This window comes from Oncorhynchus mykiss, chromosome 13 (assembly GCF_057628025.1).
Source record: "Oncorhynchus mykiss isolate SJ-2025 chromosome 13, ASM5762802v1, whole genome shotgun sequence".
In the NCBI taxonomy this organism is placed as follows: domain Eukaryota; kingdom Metazoa; phylum Chordata; class Actinopteri; order Salmoniformes; family Salmonidae; genus Oncorhynchus; species Oncorhynchus mykiss.
The window spans coordinates 80,445,703-80,468,549 of NC_143034.1; the positions used below are offsets into that span (position 1 = coordinate 80,445,703).

At 43.7% G+C, this 22,847-nt stretch overlaps 2 protein-coding genes across 3 annotated transcripts in view; one reads left to right on the plus strand and one right to left on the minus strand.

The window, feature by feature from the left end:
• Nucleotides 1-22,847, plus strand: part of LOC118937868 (stonustoxin subunit beta-like) — a 397,513-nt gene that overhangs the window by 202,156 nt on the left and 172,510 nt on the right. The window lies entirely within an intron of this gene.
• The window catches only part of LOC110512533 (NLR family CARD domain-containing protein 3-like), a 223,892-nt gene continuing 214,909 nt past the window's right edge, over nt 13,865-22,847 (minus strand). The window contains exons 6-10 of the mRNA XM_090197870.1: nt 22,667-22,840; nt 19,667-19,840; nt 15,352-15,525; nt 15,060-15,106; nt 13,865-14,626 (exon numbers count right to left, since the gene is read on the minus strand). Of these exons, the coding sequence (XP_090053996.1) occupies nt 14,094-14,626; nt 15,060-15,106; nt 15,352-15,525; nt 19,667-19,840; nt 22,667-22,840 (1,102 nt within the window). The 3' untranslated portion in view covers nt 13,865-14,093. The remainder of the gene's footprint in view (nt 14,627-15,059; nt 15,107-15,351; nt 15,526-19,666; nt 19,841-22,666; nt 22,841-22,847) is intronic.

The window sequence follows — 22,847 nt, forward strand, 5'->3', positions numbered from 1 at the left end:
GTTGGACCACAGTGTTGTAGACAGTCAGATCCCCTGATGGACCACAGTGTTGTAGACAGTCAGATCCCCTGATGGACCACAGTGTTGTAGACAGTCAGATCCCCTGATGGACCACATTGTTGTAGACAGTCAGACCCCCTGTTGGACCACAGCATTCTAGACAGTCAGATACCCTGTTGGACCACAGTGTTGTAGACAGTCAGATCCCCTGAAGGGTGTGTTGGACCACAGTGCTGTAGACAGTCAGATCCCCTGATGGGTGTGTTGGACCACAGTGTTGTAGACAGTCAGATCCCCTGATGGGTGTGTTGGACCACAGTGTTGTAGACAGTCAGATCACCTGATTGGTGTGTTGGACCACAGTGTGGTAGACAGTCAGATCCCCTGAAGGGTGTGTTGGACCACAGTGTTGTAGACAGTCAGATCCCCTGATGGGTGTGTTGGACCACCGTGTTGTAGACAGTCAGATCCCCTGTTGGACCACAGTGCTGTAGACAGTCAGATCCCCTGATGGGTGTGTTGGACCACAGTGTTGTAGACAGTCAGATCCCCTGTTGGACCACAGTGCTGTAGACAGTCAGATCCCCTGATGGGTGTGTTGGACCACAGTGTTGTAGACAGTCAGATCACCTGATGGGTGTGTTGGACCACAGTGTGGTAGACAGTCAGATCCCCTGATGGGTGTGTTGGACCACAGTGTTGTAGACAGTCAGATCCCATGATGGGTGTGTTGGACCACAGTGTGGTAGACAGTCAGATCCCCTGATGGGTGTGTTGGACCACAGGTTGTAGACAGTCAGATCCCCTGTTGGACCACAGTGTTGTAGACAGTCAGATCCCCTGTTGGACCACAGTGTTGTAGACAGTCAGATCCACTGATGGACCACAGTGTTGTAGACAGTCAGATCCCCTGATGGACCACAGTGTTGTAGACAGTCAGATCCCCTGATGGACCACAGTGTTGTAGACAGTCAGACCCCCTGTTTGACCACAGCGATCTAGACAGTCAGATACCCTGTTGGACCACAGTGTTGTAGACAGTCAGATCCCCTGATGGGTGTGTTGACCACAGTGTTTTAGACAGTCAGATCTCCTGATGGACCACAGTGTTGTAGACAGTCAGATCCCCTGATGGGTGTGTTGACCACAGTGTTGTAGACAGTCAGATCCCCTGATGTTGTGTTGGACCACAGTGTTGTAGACAGTCAGATCTCCTGATGGGTGTGTTGGCCCACAGTGTTGTAGACAGTCAGATCTCCTGATGGGTGTGTTGGACCACAGTGTTGTAGACAGTCAGATCCCCTGTTGGACCACAGTGTGATAGACAGTCAGATACCCTGATGGGTGTGTTGGACCACAGTTTTGTAGACAGTCAGATCCACTGAAGGGTGTGTTGGACCACAGTGCTGTAGACAGTCAGATCCCCTGATGGGTGTGTTGGACCACAGTGTTGTAGACAGTCAGATCCCCTGATGGGTGTGTTGGACCACCGTGTTGTAGACAGTCAGATCCCCTGTTGGACCACAGTGCTGTAGACAGTCAGATCCCCTGATGGGTGTGTTGGACCACAGTGTTGTAGACAGTCAGTTCACCTGATTGGTGTGTTGGACCACAGTGTGGTAGACAGTCAGATCCCCTGATGGGTGTGTTGGACCACAGTGTTGTAGACAGTCATATCCCCTGTTGGACCACAGTGCTGTAGACAGTCAGATCCCCTGATGGGTGTGTTGGACCACAGTGTGGTAGACAGTCAGATCCCCTGATGGGTGTGTTGGACCACAGTGTGGTAGACAGTCAGATCCCCTGAAGGGTGTGTTGGACCACAGTGTGGTAGACAGTCAGATCCCCTTATGGGTGTGTTGGACCACAGTGTTGTAGACAGTCAGATCCCCTGATGGGTGTGTTGGACCACAGTGTTGTAGACAGTCAGATCCCCTGATGGGTGTGTTGGACCACAGTGTGGTAGACAGTCAGATCCCCTGATGGGTGTGTTGGACTACAGGTTGTAGACAGTCAGATCCCCTGTTGGACCACAGTGTTGTAGACAGTCAGATCCCCTGTTGGACCACAGTGTTGTAGACAGTCAGATCCCCTGATGGACCACAGTGTTGTAGACAGTCAGATCCCCTGATGGACCACAGTGTTGTAGACAGTCAGATCCCCTGATGGACCACATTGTTGTAGACAGTCAGACCCCCTGTTGGACCACAGCATTCTAGACAGTCAGATACCCTGTTGGACCACAGTGTTGTAGACAGTCAGATCCCCTGATGGGTGTGTTGACCACAGTGTTGTAGACAGTCAGATCTCCTGATGGACCACAGTGTTGTAGACAGTCAGATCCCCTGATGGGTGTGTTGACCACAGTGTTGTAGACAGTCAGATCCCCTGATGGGTGTGTTGACCACAGTGTTGTAGACAGTCAGATCCCCTGATGGGTGTGTTGGACCACAGTGTTGTAGACAGTCAGATCCCCTGATGGGTGTGTTGGACCACAGTGTTGTAGACAGTCAGATCCCCTGATGGGTGTGTTGACCACAGTGTTGTAGACAGTCAGATCCCCTGATGGGTGTGTTGACCACAGTGTTGTAGACAGTCAGATCCCCTGATGGGTGTGTTGGACCACAGTGTTGTAGACAGTCAGACCCCCTGAAGGGTGTGTTGGACCACAGTGCTGTAGACAGTCAGATCCCCTGATGGGTGTGTTTGACCACAGTGTTGTAGACAGTCAGATCCCCTGATGGGTGTGTTGACCACAGTGTTGTAGACAGTCAGATCTCCTGATGGACCACAGTGTTGTAGACAGTCAGATCCCCTGATGGGTGTGTTGACCACAGTGTTGTAGACAGTCAGATCCCCTGATGGGTGTGTTGGACCACAGTGTTGTAGAAAGTCAGATCTCCTGATGGGTGTGTTGGACCACAGTGTTGTAGACAGTCAGATCCCCTGATGGGTGTGTTGGACCACAATGTTGTAGACAGTCAGATCCCCTGTTGGACCACAGTGTGATAGACAGTCAGATCCCCTGATGGGTGTGTTGGACCACAGTGTTGTAGACAGTCAGATCTCCTGATGGGTGTGTTGGACCACAGTTTTGTAGACAGTCAGATCCCCTAAAGGGTGTGTTGGACCACAGTGTGGTAGACAGTCAGATCCCCTGATGGGTGTGTTGGACTACAGGTTGTAGACAGTCAGATCCCCTGTTGGACCACAGTGTTGTAGACAGTCAGATCCCCTGATGGACCACAGTGTTGTAGACAGTCAGATCCCCTGATGGATCACAGTGTTGTAGACAGTCAGACCCCCTGTTGGACCACAGCGTTCTAGACAGTCAGATACTCTGTTGGACCACAGTGTTGTAGACAGTCAGATCCCCTGATGGGTGTGTTGACCACAGTGTTGTAGACAGTCAGATCTCCTGATGGACCACAGTGTTGTAGACAGTCAGATCCCCTGATGGGTGTGTTGACCACAGTGTTGTAGACAGTCAGATCCCCTGATGTTGTGTTGGACCACAGTGTTGTAGACAATCAGATCTCCTGATGGGTGTGTTGGACCACAGTGTTGTAGACAGTCAGATCCCCTGATGGGTGTGTTGGACCACAGTGTTGTAGACAGTCAAATCCCCTGTTGGACCACAGTGAGGTAGACAGTCAGATCCCCTGATGGGTGTGTTGGACCACAGTGTTGTAGACAGTCAGATCCCCTGATGGGTGTGTTGGACCACAGTGTGGTAGACAGTCAGATCCCCTGATGGGTGTGTTGGACCACAGTGTTGTAGACAGTCAGATCCCCTGATGGGTGTGTTGGACCACAGTGTGGTAGACAGTCAAATCCCCTTATGGGTGTGTTGGACCACAGTGTTGTAGACAGTCAGATCCCCTGATGGGTGTGTTGGACCACAGTGTTGTAGACAGTCAGTTCACCTGATTGGTGTGTTGGACCACAGTGTGGTAGACAGTCAGATCCCCTGATGGGTGTGTTGGACCACAGTGTTGTAGACAGTCATATCCCCTGTTGGACCACAGTGCTGTAGACAGTCAGATCCCCTGATGGGTGTGTTGGACCACAGTGTGGTAGACAGTCAGATCCCCTGATGGGTGTGTTGGACCACAGTGTGGTAGACAGTCAGATCCCCTGATGGGTGTGTTGGACCACAGTGTGGTAGACAGTCAGATCCCCTTATGGGTGTGTTGGACCACAGTGTTGTAGACAGTCAGATCCCCTGATGGGTGTGTTGGACCACAGTGTTGTAGACAGTCAGATCCCCTGATGGGTGTGTTGGACCACAGTGTGGTAGACAGTCAGATCCCCTGATGGGTGTGTTGGACTACAGGTTGTAGACAGTCAGATCCCCTGTTGGACCACAGTGTTGTAGACAGTCAGATCCCCTGTTGGACCACAGTGTTGTAGACAGTCAGATCCCCTGATGGACCACAGTGTTGTAGACAGTCAGATCCCCTGATGGACCACAGTGTTGTAGACAGTCAGATCCCCTGATGGACCACATTGTTGTAGACAGTCAGACCCCCTGTTGGACCACAGCATTCTAGACAGTCAGATACCCTGTTGGACCACAGTGTTGTAGACAGTCAGATCCCCTGATGGGTGTGTTGACCACAGTGTTGTAGACAGTCAGATCTCCTGATGGACCACAGTGTTGTAGACAGTCAAATCCCCTGATGGGTGTGTTGACCACAGTGTTGTAGACAGTCAGATCCCCTGATGGGTGTGTTGACCACAGTGTTGTAGACAGTCAGATCCCCTGATGGGTGTGTTGGACCACAGTGTTGTAGAAAGTCAGATCTCCTGATGGGTGTGTTGGACCACAGTGTTGTAGACAGTCAGATCCCCTGATGGGTGTGTTGGACCACAATGTTGTAGACAGTCAGATCCCCTGTTGGACCACAGTGTGATAGACAGTCAGATCCCCTGATGGGTGTGTTGGACCACAGTGTTGTAGACAGTCAGATCTCCTGATGGGTGTGTTGGACCACAGTTTTGTAGACAGTCAGATCCCCTAAAGGGTGTGTTGGACCACAGTGCTGTAGACAGTCAGATCCCCTGATGGGTGTGTTGGACCACAGTGTTGTAGACAGTCAGATCCCCTGATGGGTGTGTTGGACCACCGTGTTGTAGACAGTCAGATCCCCTGTTGGACCACAGTGCTGTAGACAGTCAGATCAACTGATGGGTGTGTTGGACCACAGTGTGGTAGACAGTCAGATCCCCTGATGGGTGTGTTGGACCACAGTGTTGTAGACAGTCAGATCACCTGATGGGTGTGTTGGACCACAGTGTGGTAGACAGTACGATCCCCTTATGGGTGTCTTGGACCACAGTGTTGTAGACAGTCAGATCCCCTGATGGGTGTGTTGGACCACAGTGTTGTAGACAGTCAGATCCCCTGATGGGTGTGTTGGACCACAGTGCTGTAGACAGTCAGATCCCCTGATGGGTGTGTTGGACCACAGGTTGTAGACAGTCAGATCCCCTGTTGGACCACAGTGTTGTAGACAGTCAGATCCCCTTTTGGACCACAGTGTTGTAGACAGTCAGATCCCCTGATGGACCACAGTGTTGTAGACAGTCAGATCCCCTGATGGACCACAGTGTTGTAGACAGTCAGATCCCCTGATGGATCACAGTGTTGTAGACTGTCAGACCCCCTGTTGGACCACAGCGTTCTAGACAGTCAGATACTCTGTTGGACCACAGTGTTGTAGACAGTCAGATCCCCTGATGGGTGTGTTGACCACAGTGTTGTAGACAGTCAGATCTCCTGATGGACCACAGTGTTGTAGACAGTCAGATCCCCTGATGGGTGTGTTGACCACAGTGTTGTAGACAGTCAGATCCCCTGATGTTGTGTTGGACCACAGTGTTGTAGACAATCAGATCTCCTGATGGGTGTGTTGGATCACAGTGTTGTAGACAGTCAGATCCCCTGATGGGTGTGTTGGACCACAGTGTTGTAGACAGTCAAATCCCCTGTTGGACCACAGTGAGGTAGACAGTCAGATCCCCTGATGGGTGTGTTGGACCACAGTGTTGTAGACAGTCAGATCCCCTGATGGGTGTGTTGGACCACAGTGTGGTAGACAGTCAGATCCCCTGATGGGTGTGTTGGACCACAGTGTTGTAGACAGTCAGATCCCCTGATGGGTGTGTTGGACCACAGTGTGGTAGACAGTCAAATCCCCTTATGGGTGTGTTGGACCACAGTGTTGTAGACAGTCAGATCCCCTGATGGGTGTGTTGGACCACAGTGTTGTAGACAGTCAGATCCCCTGATGGGTGTGTTGGACCACAGTGTGGTAGACAGTCAGATCCCCTGATGGGTGTGTTGGACCACAGTGTTGTAGACAGTCAGATCCCCTGATGGGTGTGTTGGACCACCGTGTTGTAGACAGTCAGATCCCCTGTTGGACCACAGTGTGGTAGACAGTCAGATCCCCTGATGGGTGTGTTGAACCACAGTGTTGTAGACAGTCAGACCCCCTGATGGGTGTGTTGGACCACAGTGTTGTAGACAGTCAGATCCCCTGATGGGTGTGTTGGACCACAGTGTGGTAGACAGTCAGATCCCCTGATGGGTGTGTTGGACCACAGTGTGGTAGACAGTCAGATCCCCTTATGGGTGTCTTGGACCACAGTGTTGTAGACAGTCAGATCCCCTGATGGGTGTGTTGGACCACAGTGTGGTAGACAGTCAGATCCCCTGATGGGTGTGTTGTACCACAGGTTGTAGACAGTCAGATCCCCTGTTGGACCACAGTGTTGTAGACAGTCAGATCCCCTTTTGGACCACAGTGTTGTAGACAGTCAGATCCCCTGATGGACCACAGTGTTGTAGACAGTCAGATCCCCTGATGGACCACAGTGTTGTAGACAGTCAGATTCCCTGATGGACCACAGTGTTGTAGACAGTCAGATCCCCTGATGGACCACAGTGTTGTAGACAGTCAGATCCCCTGATGGGTGTGTTGGACCACAGTGTTGTAGACAGTCAGATCCCCTGATGGGTGTGTCGGACCACAGTCTGTCAAAGACATAAGGGTTTTCTTTGGAGACTCCCACCTGGCTCCTATGTAAGGATCAGATTGATTTGCCTACAGATGAAGACTCAGAGGCCAGCGATGGTTGTTCAGAACTCAGTCAGTCTGGTAAGTTGGTGACGGTAGACTGCGGCTGCTTTCGTAAAGCAAGGCAACGCTGTAATGTTGTTGCTTGCTAATATGTGGATTTGTTTTTTAACCTGTATGTTGCATCTTTTATATTTTTCAGGCAGCCTGGAAATAACTGAACAAGGACTAAAGATTCAAGACAGAGACACCAGAAAGAGACGCAAGAAGACTTGGATGCAGCATCGGAGGACAGAGAGGGATGTTCAGAACTCACTCAGTCTGTTTAGTTGGTGAGGGTAGACTTTGAGGTTGGTTACCTGATATGGAGGAAGTCTTTCCTTTTAATCTCCTCTCCCCTACCTTCCCTATGCCCCCCTCCTCTCCCCTACCTTCCCTATGCCCCCCTCCTCTCCCCTACCTTCCCTATGCCCCCCTCCTCTCCCCTACCTTCCCTATGTCCCCCCTCCTCTCCCCTACCTTCCCTATGCCCATTCTCCTCTTCCCTACCTTCCCTATGCCCCCCTCCTCTTTCCTACCTTCCCTATGCCCCCCTCCTCTTCCCTACCTTCCCTATGCCCCCTCCTCTCCCCTACCTTCCCTATGTCCCCCTCCTCTCCCCTACCTTCACTATGTCCCCCCTCCTCTCCCCTACCTTCCCTATGCCCCCCTCCTCTTCCCTACCTTCCCCATGCCCCCCTCCTCTCCCCTACCTTCCCTATGCCCCCCTCCTCTCCCCTACCTTCCCTATGCCTCCCCCCTCCCCTATTGTGTTGGACCACCATTTATATCTGTTTGAATCTTGTCTCTGTTTGTGATTAGAATGAAGAGAGTGACTCCTCAACCCAAGAGGCCCTGGAGCAGCTGTGAGAGAGCATCATTGTGGAAGCATTTGGGAACATTTCAAGCGCTTAAAACTTCTTGTTACTCCTCATCCCGAGTCCGGGAGCGTAATCATCGCCTGACACTAATTAGCATGACGCAACGGACATAAATCTTCCTAGAAAATCTTCCTATTCATGAAAATTACAAGTGAAATATATTGGAACACAGCTTAGCCTTTTGTTAATCACCCTGTCATCTCAGATTTTCAAAATATGCTTTACAGCCAAAGCTAGACAAGCATTTGTATAAGTTTATCGATAGCCTAGCATAGCATTATGCCTTGCTAGCACCAGGCAAACTTGTCACGGAAATCAGAAAAGCAATCAAATTAAATAGTTTACCTTTGATGAACTTCGGATGTTTTCACTCAAGAGACTCCCAGGTAGATAGCCAAAGTTAATTTTTTCCCAAAATATTATTTTTGTAGGTGAAATAGCTCTGTTTGTTCTTCATGTTTGGCTAAGAAATCGGCAGGAAATTGCAGTCACGAAAACAGCGACAAATATTCCAAATTAGCTCCATAATATCAACAGAAACGTGGCAAACGTTGTTTATAATCAATCCTCAAGGTGTTTTTCAAATATCTATTCGATAATATATCCATCGGGACAATTCGTTTTTCAGTAGGACCGATTGGAGTAATGGCTACCTTTGTATTTTACGCGAGAGTCACCATGGGAGCCATCAGGTGACCACTTCCGCAATGTAGCCAGCCGCCTACGGCTATTCTTCAACATAAATGCGTAAAACTATGTCACAATGCTGTAGACACCTTGGGGAATACGTAGAAAGCATAAGCTGGTTGATAGCACATTCACAGCTCAATAGGGACTCATTGGAACGCAGCGCTTTTCAAAATATGGGGCACTTCCGGATTGGATTTTTCTCAGGCTTTCGCCTGCAACATCAGTTCTGTTATACTCACAGACAATATCTTTACAGTTTTGGAAACAATAGAGTGTTTTCTATCCAAACTCAATTAAATGCATATTCTAGCATCTTGTCCTGACAAAATATCCCGTTTAAAACGGGAATATTTTTTTTCCAAAAATGAAAATACTGCCCCTAGAGTCGCCACAGGTTTTAAGAAGGTTCCCGGCAAAGAGGATTGTCTGTTATGTAAAGGGTCAGAACCACTGAGTAAACTAAATATTAAGGATACCTTTCTAATATTGAGTGACACCTGGTCAGTTTGTCATGGAAAGAAAGGTGTCCTTAATGTTTTGTGGAAATTATACAATAATTATACATTTATGGATTTTGTTATATAGCCTATTGTTTTCTCTTTATTCAACCTGCCTTCTACCCACCTGGGGACTGAGGGTTATGAGAGAACCCCCACATCACTAGCTTCTCTTCATTCAACCTGCCATCTACCCACCTGGGGACTGAGGGTTATGAGAGAACCCCCACATCACTAGCTTCTCTTTATTCAACCTGCCATCTACCCATCTGGGGACTGAGGGTTATGAGGGAACCCCCACAACACTAGCTTCTCTTTTTCAACGTGCCAACTACCCACCTGGGGACTGAGGGTTATGAGAGAACCCCCACATCACTAGCTTCTCTTTTTTCAACCTGCCATCTACCCACCTGGGGACGGAAGGTTATGAGAGAACCCCCACATCACTAACTTGTATGTTCTACAGCCTTGTAAAGATAAGGAGGGGATAACTGGGAGGCAGGTTTGCATTTATTGTCTTGCCCTGGAGGCAGTTCAGCAAAGTGGTCACTGGCTGACACAGGCACAAAGTAATACAATCTGATTTTAATCCTACAGCCAATTTTTACTTTGCAGCTGGGGCAAGGGGGCACAAGGAGTTCCCTAAAGGGAACACCCCCTCCCATTTAGCTGAAAAAATATTCTTTAGAAATATTTAACGTTCACACATTAACAAGTCCAATACAGCAAATGAAAGATAAACATCTTGTTAATCTACCCATCGTGTCCAATTTTTAAAATGTTTTACAGTGAAAACACAACATATATTTACGTTAGATGACCACCAAATTCAAAAACACACACAGCGATTTTTCAGTCACAAAAGCATGAATATGGATAAAATGAATCACTAACCTTTGATTATCTCGATCAGATGACACTCATAGGGCATTATGTTATACATGTATTGTGTGTTTTGTTTGATAATGTGCATATATATATATAAAGGATCTCAGTTTACATTGGCGCGTTACGTGCAGTAATGTTTTGATTCCAAAACATCCGGTGATTTTGCAGAAATACTCACAATTAACATTGATAAAAGATGCAAGTGTTATTCACAGAATTAAATATAAATGTATCCTCTATGCTCACTGTGTTGAATTTTTTTAAAACTGTATGGAAAAATAATAATCTGTGAACGGCTCTCAGAACCCAAAGAAATAGCCGCCATTTTGGCATCAACAGAAGCTACAAAAAACACTATAAATATTCACTTACCTTTGAATATCTTCATCAGAAGGCAGTTCCAGGAATCCCAGTTCGACAACAAATGACTGATTTGTTCCATAAAGTTCCAAAAAGCCCATAATTTAGCGACTTGTTGTTAGCTTGTTCAGCCCAGCATTCAATCCTCAAAAAGCACGAGCAATTCCTCCAGACAAAAACTCAAAAAGTTCCGTATTTAGGATGTTTTAAACATTAATCAGCAATAAGGTTCCAACCGGAGAATTTCATTGTCTGAAGAAAAGCATAGGAACGGGAGGACACTCTCTCGTGACCGCGCACAATGAGACCGAGGCTTTCTGCCAGACCAAAGAGCTATTATGAGCCCCACCTTTATAGTAGAATCATACAACCAGAATCTAAAGACGGTGACATCTTGTGGAAGCCCTAGGAAGTGCATGCTCATCCATATCTAAGATGGACAACCAATGGCACTTTTTTCTAAATTGAGTTCTCACATCCTGTTTGGAATTCTTCTCAGGTTTTTGTCTGCCATATGAGTTCTGTTATACTCACAGACATAATTCAAACAGTTTTAGAAGCTCCAGAATGTTTTCTATCCACCAGTAATAATGTTATGCATATATTCCCATCTGGGACTGAGTAGGAGGCAGTTCACTCTGGGCACGCCTTTCATCCAAAAGTGAAAATGCTGCCCCCTAGCCTCAACAGGTTTTTAATATCTGTAGGAAATCACGCCGTTCTGCCTCCAGGTCAAGATTCATGACAAACATCAACCTGCCTCCAGGTCAAGATTCATGACAAACATCAACCTGCAACTGGGAGAAGGCAATGTAAAATCAAAAATGAAATTGTTTTCACAATTAACATGCCTTTTCTTGTTTCAATTATGTTTTATTATGAAAAATACAATATCTTCTTGTATACTTGTACAACTAAATACACTAAAATCACATTTTATTTGTCACATACACATGGTTAGCAGATGTTAATGCGAGTTTAGCAAAATGCTTGTGCTTCTAGTTCCGACAATGCAGTAATAACCAACGACTAACCTAACCCAACGATTTCACAACAATGACCTTCTATACACAAGTGTAAAGGGATAAAGAATATGTACATAAACATACATGAATGAGTGATGGTACAGAACGGCATAGGCAAGATGCAGGAGATGGTATAGAGTACAGTATATACATATGAGATGAGTAATGTAGGGTATGTAAACATTGTATTAAGTGGCATTGTAAAGTGGCTAGTGATGCATTTTTTCCCATCAATTTCCATCAATTCCCATTATTAAAGTGGCTGGTTGAGTCAGTATGTTGGCAGCAGCCACTCAATGTTAGCGGTGGCTGATAAACAGTCTGATGGCCTTAAGATAGAAGCTGTTTTTCAGTCTCTCGGTCCCTGCTTTGATGCACCTGTACTGACTTCGCCTTCTGGATGATAGCGGGGTGAACAGGCAGTGGCTCGGGTGGTGATGATGCACCTGTACTGACCTCTCCTTCTGGATGATAGCGGGGTGAACAGGCAGTGGCTCAGGTGGATGTTGTCCTTGATGATCTTTATGGCCTTTCTGCGACATCAGCAGTGTATGTGGAGTGTATGTCCATATATAATTGTACTATTTGTAATTCAACATAAAAGACGTACAACAAATGATCACATTGGTATTTTAACAGTGTTATTGTTTAAATTGTTTAAATTTAAGAGTTTAAATGTTTAAACAGAGGATCCATCTAAAACAGTATAAAACAACATGATAAACAGAGGATACATCTAAACAGTATAAAACAAGATGATAAACAGAGGATCCATCTAAAACAGTATAAACCAACATGATAAACAGAGGATCCATCTAAAACAGTATAAAACAAGATGATAAACAGAGGATCCATCTAAAACAGTATAAAACAAGATGATAAACAGAGGATCCATCTAAAACAGTATACAACAAGATGATAAACAGAGGATCCATCTAAAACAGTATAAAACAAGATGATAAACAGAGGATCCATCTAAAACAGTATAAAACAAGATGATAAACAGAGGATCCATCTAAAACAGTATAAAACAAGATGATAAACAGAGGATCCATCTAAAACAGTATAAAACAAGATGATAAACAGAGGATCCATCTAAAACAGTATAAAACAAGATGATAAACAGAGGATCCATCTAAAACAGTATAAAACAAGATGATAAACAGAGGATCCATCTAAAACAGTATTAAACAAGATGATAAACAGAGGATCCATCTAAAACAGTATAAAACAAGATGATAAACAGAGGATCCATCTAAAACAGTGTTATTGTAAGAGGTCCTCACAACTATAGGAAGACGCGCATGTGTGTCCAGTGTGTGTCCAGAGTGTGTGTGTGTCCAGTGTGTGTCCAGTGTATGTGTGTGTGTCCAGTGTGTGTGTGTGTGTGTTTGTCCAGTGAGTGTGTGTGTCCAGTGTGTGTGTGTCCTGTGTGTGTGTGTCCTGTGTGTGTGTGTGTCCTGTGTGTATATGTTTGTCCAGTGTGTGTGTGTGTGTCCACTGTGTTTGTGTGTGTGTTTGTCTAGTGTGTATTTGTCCAGTGTGTGTGTGTGTGTGTGTGTCCAGTGTGTGTCCAGTGTATGTCTGTGAGTCCAGTGTGTGTGTGTGTGAGTCCATTGTGTGTGTGTGTGTGTGTCCAGTGTGTGTCCAGTGTGAGTGTGTGTTTGTGTCCAGTGTGTGTCTGTGAGTCCATTGTGTGTGTGTGTCCAGTGTGTGTGTGTATCCAGTATGTGTGTCCAGCAGGTGTGTGTGTCCAGTGTGTGTGTGTGTGTGTGTCCAGTGTTAGTGTGCGTGTGTCCAGTGTGTGTTCAGCAGGTGTGTGTGTGTTTGTCCAGTGTGTGTTTCTCCAGTGTGTGTGTGTTTTTATCCAGTGTGTGTGTGTGTCCAGTGTGAGTGTGTGTGTGTCCAGTGTGTGTCCAGCAGGTGTGTGTGTGTTTGTCCAGTGTGTGTGTGTTTTTGTCCAGTGTGTGTGTGTTTGTTTGTCCAGTGTGTGTGTGTGTGTGTGTCTTTGCCCAGTGTGTGTGTGTGTGTGTGTCTTTGTCCAGTGTGTGTGTGATTGTCCAGTGTGTGTCCAGCAGGTGTGTGTGTGTTTGTCCAGTGTGTGTTTCTCCAGTGTGTGTGTGTCTTTGCACAGTGTGTGTGTGTGTGTCTTTGCCCAGTGTGTGTGTGTGTGTGTCTTTGCCCAGCGTGTGTGTGTTTGTCCAGTGTTTGTGTGTGTTTGTATTTGTCCAGTGTGTGTGTCTTTGTCCAGTGTGTGTGTGTGTGTGTCTTTGCCCAGCGTGTGTGTGTTTGTCCAGTGTGTGTGTGTGTGTGTATATGAGTCCAGTGTGTGTGTGAGTCCAGTGTGAGTGTGTGTGTGTGTGTGTGTGTGTGTCCAGTGTGTGTGTGTGTGTGAATCCAGTGTGTGTGTGTGTGTCCAGTGTGTGTTTGTGTGTGTGTGTGTGTGTGTCCAGTGTGTGTGTGTGTGTGTGTCCAGTGTGTGTGTGTGTCCAGTGTGTGTGTGTGTCCAGTGTGTGTGTGTGTGTGTCCAGTGTGTGTGTGTTTGTGTGTGTCCAGTGTGTGTGTGTGTCCAGTGTGTGTGTGTGTGTGTGTGTGTGTGTGTGTGTGTGTGTGTTTGTCCAGTGTGTATCACTGACAAAGGGACACTGAGTCGCCATCACCCCAAACCCCAAACCCTGGATAGAGGGGCTCAGTGAATGTGGAGGTGAATGTGATCAGGTGGGTCAGGGTGTCAGAGGAGGCTCTATAGAAGGACAGAGTGCCGGCAGGCCAGTCCAGATACACTCCTACTCTGTGGGGGCTGGAGGAGGGGACGTCTATGGTAGTGGAATTATTATTGTGCCTGGCAGTGTAACGGTTGTCATAGCAGAACAGACTCCAGGACTTGTCATTGTGTCCAAGACAACAGTCCTTAACCTCTCCTCTCCTGTTGATTCCTTTATATGTCACTCCTATAACAGCCCTTCTCCCACTCCACTCTGCCTCCCAGTAACAGCGCCCAGTCAGACCCTCTCTACACAGCACCTGTCTACAGTCCTCAAATCTCTCTGGGTGATCAGGATACGGCTGCTCCTCTCTCCTACATGTCACCTTTCTATTCTCCTCAGACAGAGAGAGGAGTCTGTTTACTGTGTTTGGGTCCAGTGTGAGATCACAGACATCTGATGGATGAAACCAGACACAATATTAGAAATCATCATCATTCACATTAGAATGTTAACTCACTTTTCACTAATTCATTAAATGTAGATGTTTCTAGGTATCAAAATGAGAAGTTAAGGTAACTTGAGACTTGTTGAATGATCATTTGTTATACTGTATGGTAATATAAAACACACTTATTCCCATTAATTACACACATACACACACACACACACACACACACACACACACGCACACACACACACACACACACACACACACACACTGTCAAATCAACTCTTTGTAAACTTTTGTGTCCCTGATTTCTGCTTCTGTAGAACTACAGCTGATATTTAATATGACCAAGTAAGTAATGATGTTGGTCTTTGACTTTGACTTAACTTGAATTAAGACTTATTCTTAGTCATATTCTTCACAGCAGTCAACACTCACATTTTCTAAGTCCAGGTTTCATTCTGTTCTCTCCACCATGTTCCACACTGTAGCGTTAAGCAGAAGAACAGACAGTCATTGATGGATACACCTGAACACACACACACAGACACACAGACACACAGACACACAGACACACAGACACACAGACACACAGACACACAGACAGACAGACAGACAGACAGACAGACAGCATTTAACTTTGTCCAAGTGGTGATTAGAATGTTTGTCTTAACTAGCCTGATAAGTCAAACATGTCTGATATGAACATAGACATAAACCCTCTACATACTTGAGTTTCTCCAGTCTGCAGTGTGGATCCTCCAGTCCAGCAGAGAGCAGTCTGACTCCTGAGTCTCCTGGGTGATTGTAGCTCAGGTCCAGCTCTCTCAGGTGTGAGGGGTTTGACCTCAGAGCTGAGGCCAGAGAAGCACAGCCTTCCTCTGTGACTAGACAGCCTGACAGCCTGCAAAGAGTCAAATCATATTAAAATCACACTGATATTCTTTGGTGGTGAAAATAGTGGCAGTATATTTTTTCAACATATTCAGATATATCAGTGTCCTCAATCCTGCCATATCTATTTAGACAGTGAGGTATCAGATTTAGATTGTATTGAGTATACAGTCAACACCATATCTATTTAGACATTGAGGTATCAGATTTAGATTGTATTGAGTATACAGTCCTCACCATATCTATTTAGACATTGAGGTATCAGATTTAGATTGTATTGAGTATACAGTCCACACCATATCTATTTAGACAGTGAGGTAACAGATTTAGATTGTATTGAGTATACAGTCCACACCATATCTATTTAGACAGTGAGGTATCAGATTTAGATTGTATTGAGTATACAGTCCACACCATATCTATTTAGACATTGAGGTATCAGATTTAGATTGTATTGAGTATACAGTCCTCACCATATCTATTTAGACAGTGAGGTATCAGATTTAGATTGTATTGAGTATACAGTCCACACCATATCTATTTAGACAGTGAGGTATCAGATTTAGATTGTATTGAGTATACAGTCCACACCATATCTATTTAGACAGTGAGGTATCAGATTTAGATTGTATTGAGTAAACAGTCCACACCATATCTATTTAGACAGTGAGGTATCAGATTTAGATTGTATTGAGTATACAGTCCACATCATATCTATTTAGACAGTGAAGCTAACATTTTAAATGTGTCTCTATACTCCAACATTTTGGATTTCAGATCAAATGTTTCATATGAGGTGACAGTATATAATGTCACCTTTTATTTGAGGGTATTTTAATACATATCTTTATGTATCTATTCCCCCCCATACTTTGATAATTTGAAGAAGTCGTAAATATTCTGATCAATTTACTTATAGTGTATTAAAGTAATCAAAAGTGTACTATTTGGTTCCAAACTCATTGGTTGCATTTCAGTTTGTTTTGGTTGAGTTTTGGGTTGTGTTTTGCAAAATAGTAACTGAACTGTGGATGATGACTGGAGTAATTTTCTGTCTAAGGGAGTAGATAACTCATTTCTAAACAATACTAAATTAATCCTGATCATGCCTTGATTAATACAAATCATGAATGAATCATGAATAATAACACTAAGAGTTGGTTTGAACAGATCTGAATCAGGACACTAAGAGTTGGTTTGAACAGATCTGAATCAGGAAACTAAGAGTTGGTTTAAACAGATCTGAATCAGGAAACTAAGAGTTGGTTTGAACAGATCTGAATCAGGAAACTAAGAGTTGGTTTGAACAGATCTGAATCAGGAAACTAAGAGTTGGTTTGAACAGATCTGAATCAGGACACTAAGAGTTGGTTTGAACAGATCTGAATCAGGACACTAAGAGTTGGTTTGAACAGATCTGAATCAGGACACTAAGAGTTGGTTTGAACAGATCTGAATCAGGAAACTAAGAGTTGGTTTAAACAGATCTGAATCAGGAAACTAAGAGTTGGTTTAAACAGATCTGAATCAGGAAACTAAGAGTTGGTTTGAACAGATCTGAATCAGGAAACTAAGAGTTGGTTTGAACAGATCTGAATCAGGACACGAAGAGTTGGTTTAAACAGATCTGAATCAGGACACTAAGAGTTGGTTTGAACAGATCTGAATCAGGACACTAAGAGTTGGTTTAAACAGATCTGAATCAGGATACTAAGAGTTGGTTTAAACAGATCTGAATCAGGATACTAAGAGTTGGTTTAAACAGATCTGAATCAGGACACGAAGAGTTGGTTTGAACAGATCTGAATCAGGAAACTAAGAGTTGGTTTAAACAGATCTGAATCAGGAAACTAAGAGTTGGTTTGAACAGATCTGAATCAGGAAACTAAGAGTTGGTTTGAACAGATCTGAATCAGGACACGAAGAGTTGGTTTGAACAGATCTGAATCAGGACACGAAGAGTTGGTTTGAACAGATCTGAATCAGGAAACTAAGAGTTGGTTTAAACAGATCTGAATCAGGACACTAAGAGTTGGTTTGAACAGATCTGAATCAGGAAACTAAGAGTTGGTTTGAACAGATCTGAATCAGGACACGAAGAGTTGGTTTGAACAGATCTGAATCAGGAAACTAAGAGTTGGTTTAAACAGATCTGAATCAGGACACTAAGAGTTGGTTTGAACAGATCTGAATCAGGAAACTAAGAGTTGATTTGAACAGATCTGAATCAGGAAACTACGAGATGGTTTAAACAGATCTGAATCAGGAATCTAAGAGTTGGTTTGAACAGATCTGAATCAGGAAATTAAGAGTTGGTTTAAACAGATCTGAATCAGGAAACTAAGAGTTGGTTTAAACAGATCTGAGTCTGTTTATAGATAGAACTGCCAAAGGGGGTGGAGTTAGCCTTCAGAGTTCTGTCCTACTATCCAGGTCTGTACCCAAACAATTCGAGCTTCTACTTTTAAAAATCTACCTTTCTTTTCACCATCGCCGATTGCTATAGACCACCCTCTGCCCCCAGCTGTGCCCTGAACACCATATGTGAACTGAATTCCCCCATCTATCTTCAGAGCTAGTGCTGCTAGGTGACCTAAACTGGGACATGCTTAACACCCAGGCAATCCTACAATATAAGCTTGATGCCCTCATTCTCTTAAAAAAATTGTCAATGAACCCACCAGGAACAACCCCAAATCCATAACACGGTCACCCTCAATGATATCATCCTAACCAACTTGCCCTCCAAATACACCTCTGCTGTTTTCAACCAAGATCTCAGTGATCACTGCCTCATTGCCTGCATCCGTAACGGGTCTGCGGTCAAACGACTACCCCTCATCACTATCAAACGCTCCCTAAAACACTTCAGCAAGCAGACCTTCCTAATCGACCTGGCATGGGTATCCTGGAAGGACATTGACCTCATCCCGTCAGTAGAGGACGCCTGGTCATTCTTTAAAAGTGCCTTCCTCACCATCTTAAATAAGCATGCCCCTTTCAAAAAATGTAGAACCAGGAACAGATATGGCCCTTGGTTCTCTCCAGACCTGACTGCCCTTAACATTTCAAATGTGGCTCTATTCTCCAACATTTTGGATTTGAGGTCTACAACAAAACATGCTAACCTCTCACCATTACCAATAACAGAGGCTACAACAAAACATGCTAACCTCTCACCATTACCAATAACAGAGGCTACAACAAAACATGCTAACCTCTCACCATTACCAATAACAGAGGCTACAACAAAACATGCTAACCTCTCACCATTACCAATAACAGAGGCTACAACAAAACATGCTAACCTCTCACCATTACCAATAACAGAGGCTACAACAAAACATACTAACCTCTCACCATTACCAATAACAGAGGCTACAACAAAACATGCTAACCTCTCACCATTACCAATAACAGAGGCTACAACAAAACATGCTAACCTCTCACCATTACCAATAACAGAGGCTACAACAAAACATGCTAACCTCTCACCATTACCAATAACAGAGGCTACAACAAAACATACTAACCTCTCACCATTACCAATAACAGAGGCTACAACAAAACATACTAACCTCTCAACATTACCAATAACAGAGGCTACAACAAAACATGCTAACCTCTCACCATTACCAATAACAGAGGCTACAACAAAACATGCTAACCTCTCACCATTACCAATAACAGAGGCTACAACAAAACATACTAACCTCTCACCATTACCAATAACAGAGGCTACAACAAAACATGCTAACCTCTCACCATTACCAATAACAGAGACTACAACAAAACATGCTAACCTCTCACCATTACCAATAACAGAGACTACAACAAAACATACTAACCTCTCACCATTACCAATAACAGACTACAACAAAACATACTAACCTCTCACCATTACCAATAACAGAGGATACAACAAAACATGCTAACCTCTCACCTTTAACCTCAAATAAAAGGTGACATTCTGTACTGTCTCCTAATATGAAACATTATATCTCAAATCCAAAATGCTGGAGCAGAGCACCACATTTAAAACTGTAAGCTTCACTGTCCAAACACATATGGTGTGGACTATGTGTGTCTGGTAAACACATGTGGATCTGGTGAACAGTTATCACTTGTTGACCAACTACAGGAATACTGACCTCAGAGTCTCCAGTTTACAGTGGGGATTCCCCAGTCCATCAGAGAGCAGCTTCACTCCTGAATCCTTCAGGTCATTGTTACTCAGGTCCAGCTCTCTCAGGTGTGAGGGGTTTGACCTCAGAGCTGAGACCAGAGAAGCACAGCCTTCCTCTGTGACTAGACAGCCTGACAGCCTGCAAAGAGTCAAATCATATTAAAATCACACTGATATTCTTTGGTGGTGAAAATAGTGGCAGTATATTTTTTCAACATATTCAGATATATCAGTGTCCTGAAACCTTCCATATCTATTCGGAAAATAGTGTATCATCATAAAAAATGACAAATGATCAAAGTATTGCCTGCAGATAGAAACATGTATAGTACAAATATTATAGTAGACTGACCAGACCAGTTTAAAAAGCAGTATCAGTCAGAAGACAGACAGTGAGGTATCAGATTTAGATTGTATTGAGTATACAGTCCACACCATATCTATTTAGACAGTGAGGAATCAGATTTAGATTGTATTGAGTATACAGTCCACACCATATCTATTTAGACAGTGAGGTATCAGATTTAGATTGTATTGAGTATACAGTCCACACCATATCTATTTAGACAGTGAGGAATCAGATTTAGATTGTATTGAGTATACAGTCCACACCATATCTATTTAGACAGTGAGGTATCAGATTTAGATTGTATTGAGTATACAGTCCTCACCATATCTATTTAGAAAGTGAGGTATCAGATTTAGATTGTATTGAGTATACAGTCCACACCATATCTATTTAGACAGTGAGGAATCAGATTTAGATTGTATTGAGTATACAGTCCACACCATATCTATTTAGACAGTGAGGTATCAGATTTAGATTGTATTGAGTATACAGTCCTCACCATATCTATTTAGAAAGTGAGGTATCAGATTTAGATTGTATTGAGTATACAGTCCACACCATATCTATTTAGACAGTGAGGTATCAGATTTAGATTGTATTGAGTATACAGTCCACACCATATCTATTTAGAAAGTGAGGTATCAGATTTAGATTGTATTGAGTATACAGTCCACACCATATCTATTTAGACAGTGAAGCTAACATTTTAAATGTGTCTCTATTCTCCAACATTTTGGATTTGAGGTCAAATGTTTCATATGAGGTGACAGTTTATAATGTCACCTTTAATTTGAGGGTATTTTAAGACATGTGTTTCAATATTAAAAATGAAAACAATTTATGTTTCCAGTCTCCCCATTTGAAGAAGTCTTAAGTATTCTGAACAATTCACTCATAGTGTATTAAAATAGTCAAAAATTGTGTTTTTTGTCGTAAACTCGTTGGTTGCATTTGCAGTTTGTTTGGTTGTGTTTTGGTTGTGTTTTGCCCAATAACAAAATGGTGGATGATGAGTGGAGTACTTTTCTGTCTAAGAGAGTAGATAACATGTTTCTAAACAATAATAAATTCATCCTTATGATGCCATGAATAAGAAAAATCATGAAAGAATCATGAATAATAATGAGTGAGAAAGTTACAGAGGCTAGAACAAAGCATGCTAAACTCTCACCATTACCAATAACAGAGGCTACAACAAAACATGCTAACCTCTCACCATTACCAATAACAGAGGCTACAACAAAACATGTTAACCTCTCACCATTACCAATAACAGAGGCTACAACAAAACATGCTAACCTCTCACCATTACCAATAACAGAGGCTACAACAAAGCATGCTAAACTCTCACCATTACCAATAACAGAGGCTACAACAAAACATGCTAACTGCTCACCATTACCAATAACAGAGGCTACAACAAAACATGCTAACCTGTCACCATTACCAATAACAGAGGCTACAACAAAGCATGCTAAACTCTCACCATTACCAATAACAGAGGCTACAACGAAACCTCTCACCATTACCAATAACAGAGGCTAAAACAAAACATGCTAACCTCGCACCATTACCAATAACAGAGGCTACAACAAAGCATGCTAAACTCTCACCATTACCAATAACAGAGGCTACAACGAAACCTCTCACCATTACCAATAACAGAGGCTACAACAAAACATGCTAACCTCTCACCATTACCAATAACAGAGACTACAACAAAACATACTAACCTCTCACTATTACCAATAACAGAGGCTACAACAAAACATGCTAACCTCTCACCATTACCAAAAACAGAGGCTACAACAAAACATGCTAACCTCTCACCATTACCAATAACAGAGGCTACAACAAAACATGCTAACCTCTCACCATTACCAATAACAGAGACTACAACAAAACATGCTAACCTCTCACCATTACCAATAACAGAGGCTACAACAAAACATGCTAACCTCTCACCATTACCAATAACAGAGGCCACAACAAAACATGCTAACCTCTCACCATTACCAATAACAGAGGCTACAACAAAACATGCTAACCTCTCACCATTACCAATAACAGAGGATACAACAAAACATGCTAACCTCTCACCATTACCAATAACAGAGGTCTACAACAAAACATGCTAACCTCTCACCATTACCAATAACAGAGGCTACAACAAAACATACTAACCTCTCACCATTACCAATAACAGAGGGGTTATGATCTTTGTTCTTCTGTAACTTTCTCATTCATCATTATCCTCGATTCATTCCTGATTATTCATCATCATAGTAGCATTCACATGAATGTAGAAGTGTTCAGAAACATCTTCTATTCTTCCTGACAATACAAGTGAAGTGACTCCAAAATGACAGGACATTATTCACCATTCAGTTTCTATTTGGAAAAACATCCAAAACACAACCAAGACAAACTGCAAATTAATTCAACAAGTTAGTAGAATCACAAGATTGATGTAATCACTGGAGGCATGGAATATGGGACCAAATACTAAATGTATGACTACTTTAATACAATATAAGTGGATATAACCGAATAATTACGACTTTTCAAATGGGAGAACTACATACATAAAGTGCTTTCATATCTGATAATACTGACCTCAGAGTCTCCAGTTTACAGTGGGGATTCTCCAGTCCATCAGAGAGCAGCTTCACTCCTGAATCCTTCAGGTCATTGTTACTCAGGTCCAGCTCTCTCAGGTGTGAGGGGTTTGACTCCAGAGCTGAGACCAGAGAAGCACAGCCTTCCTCTGTGACTACACAACCTGACAGCCTGACAA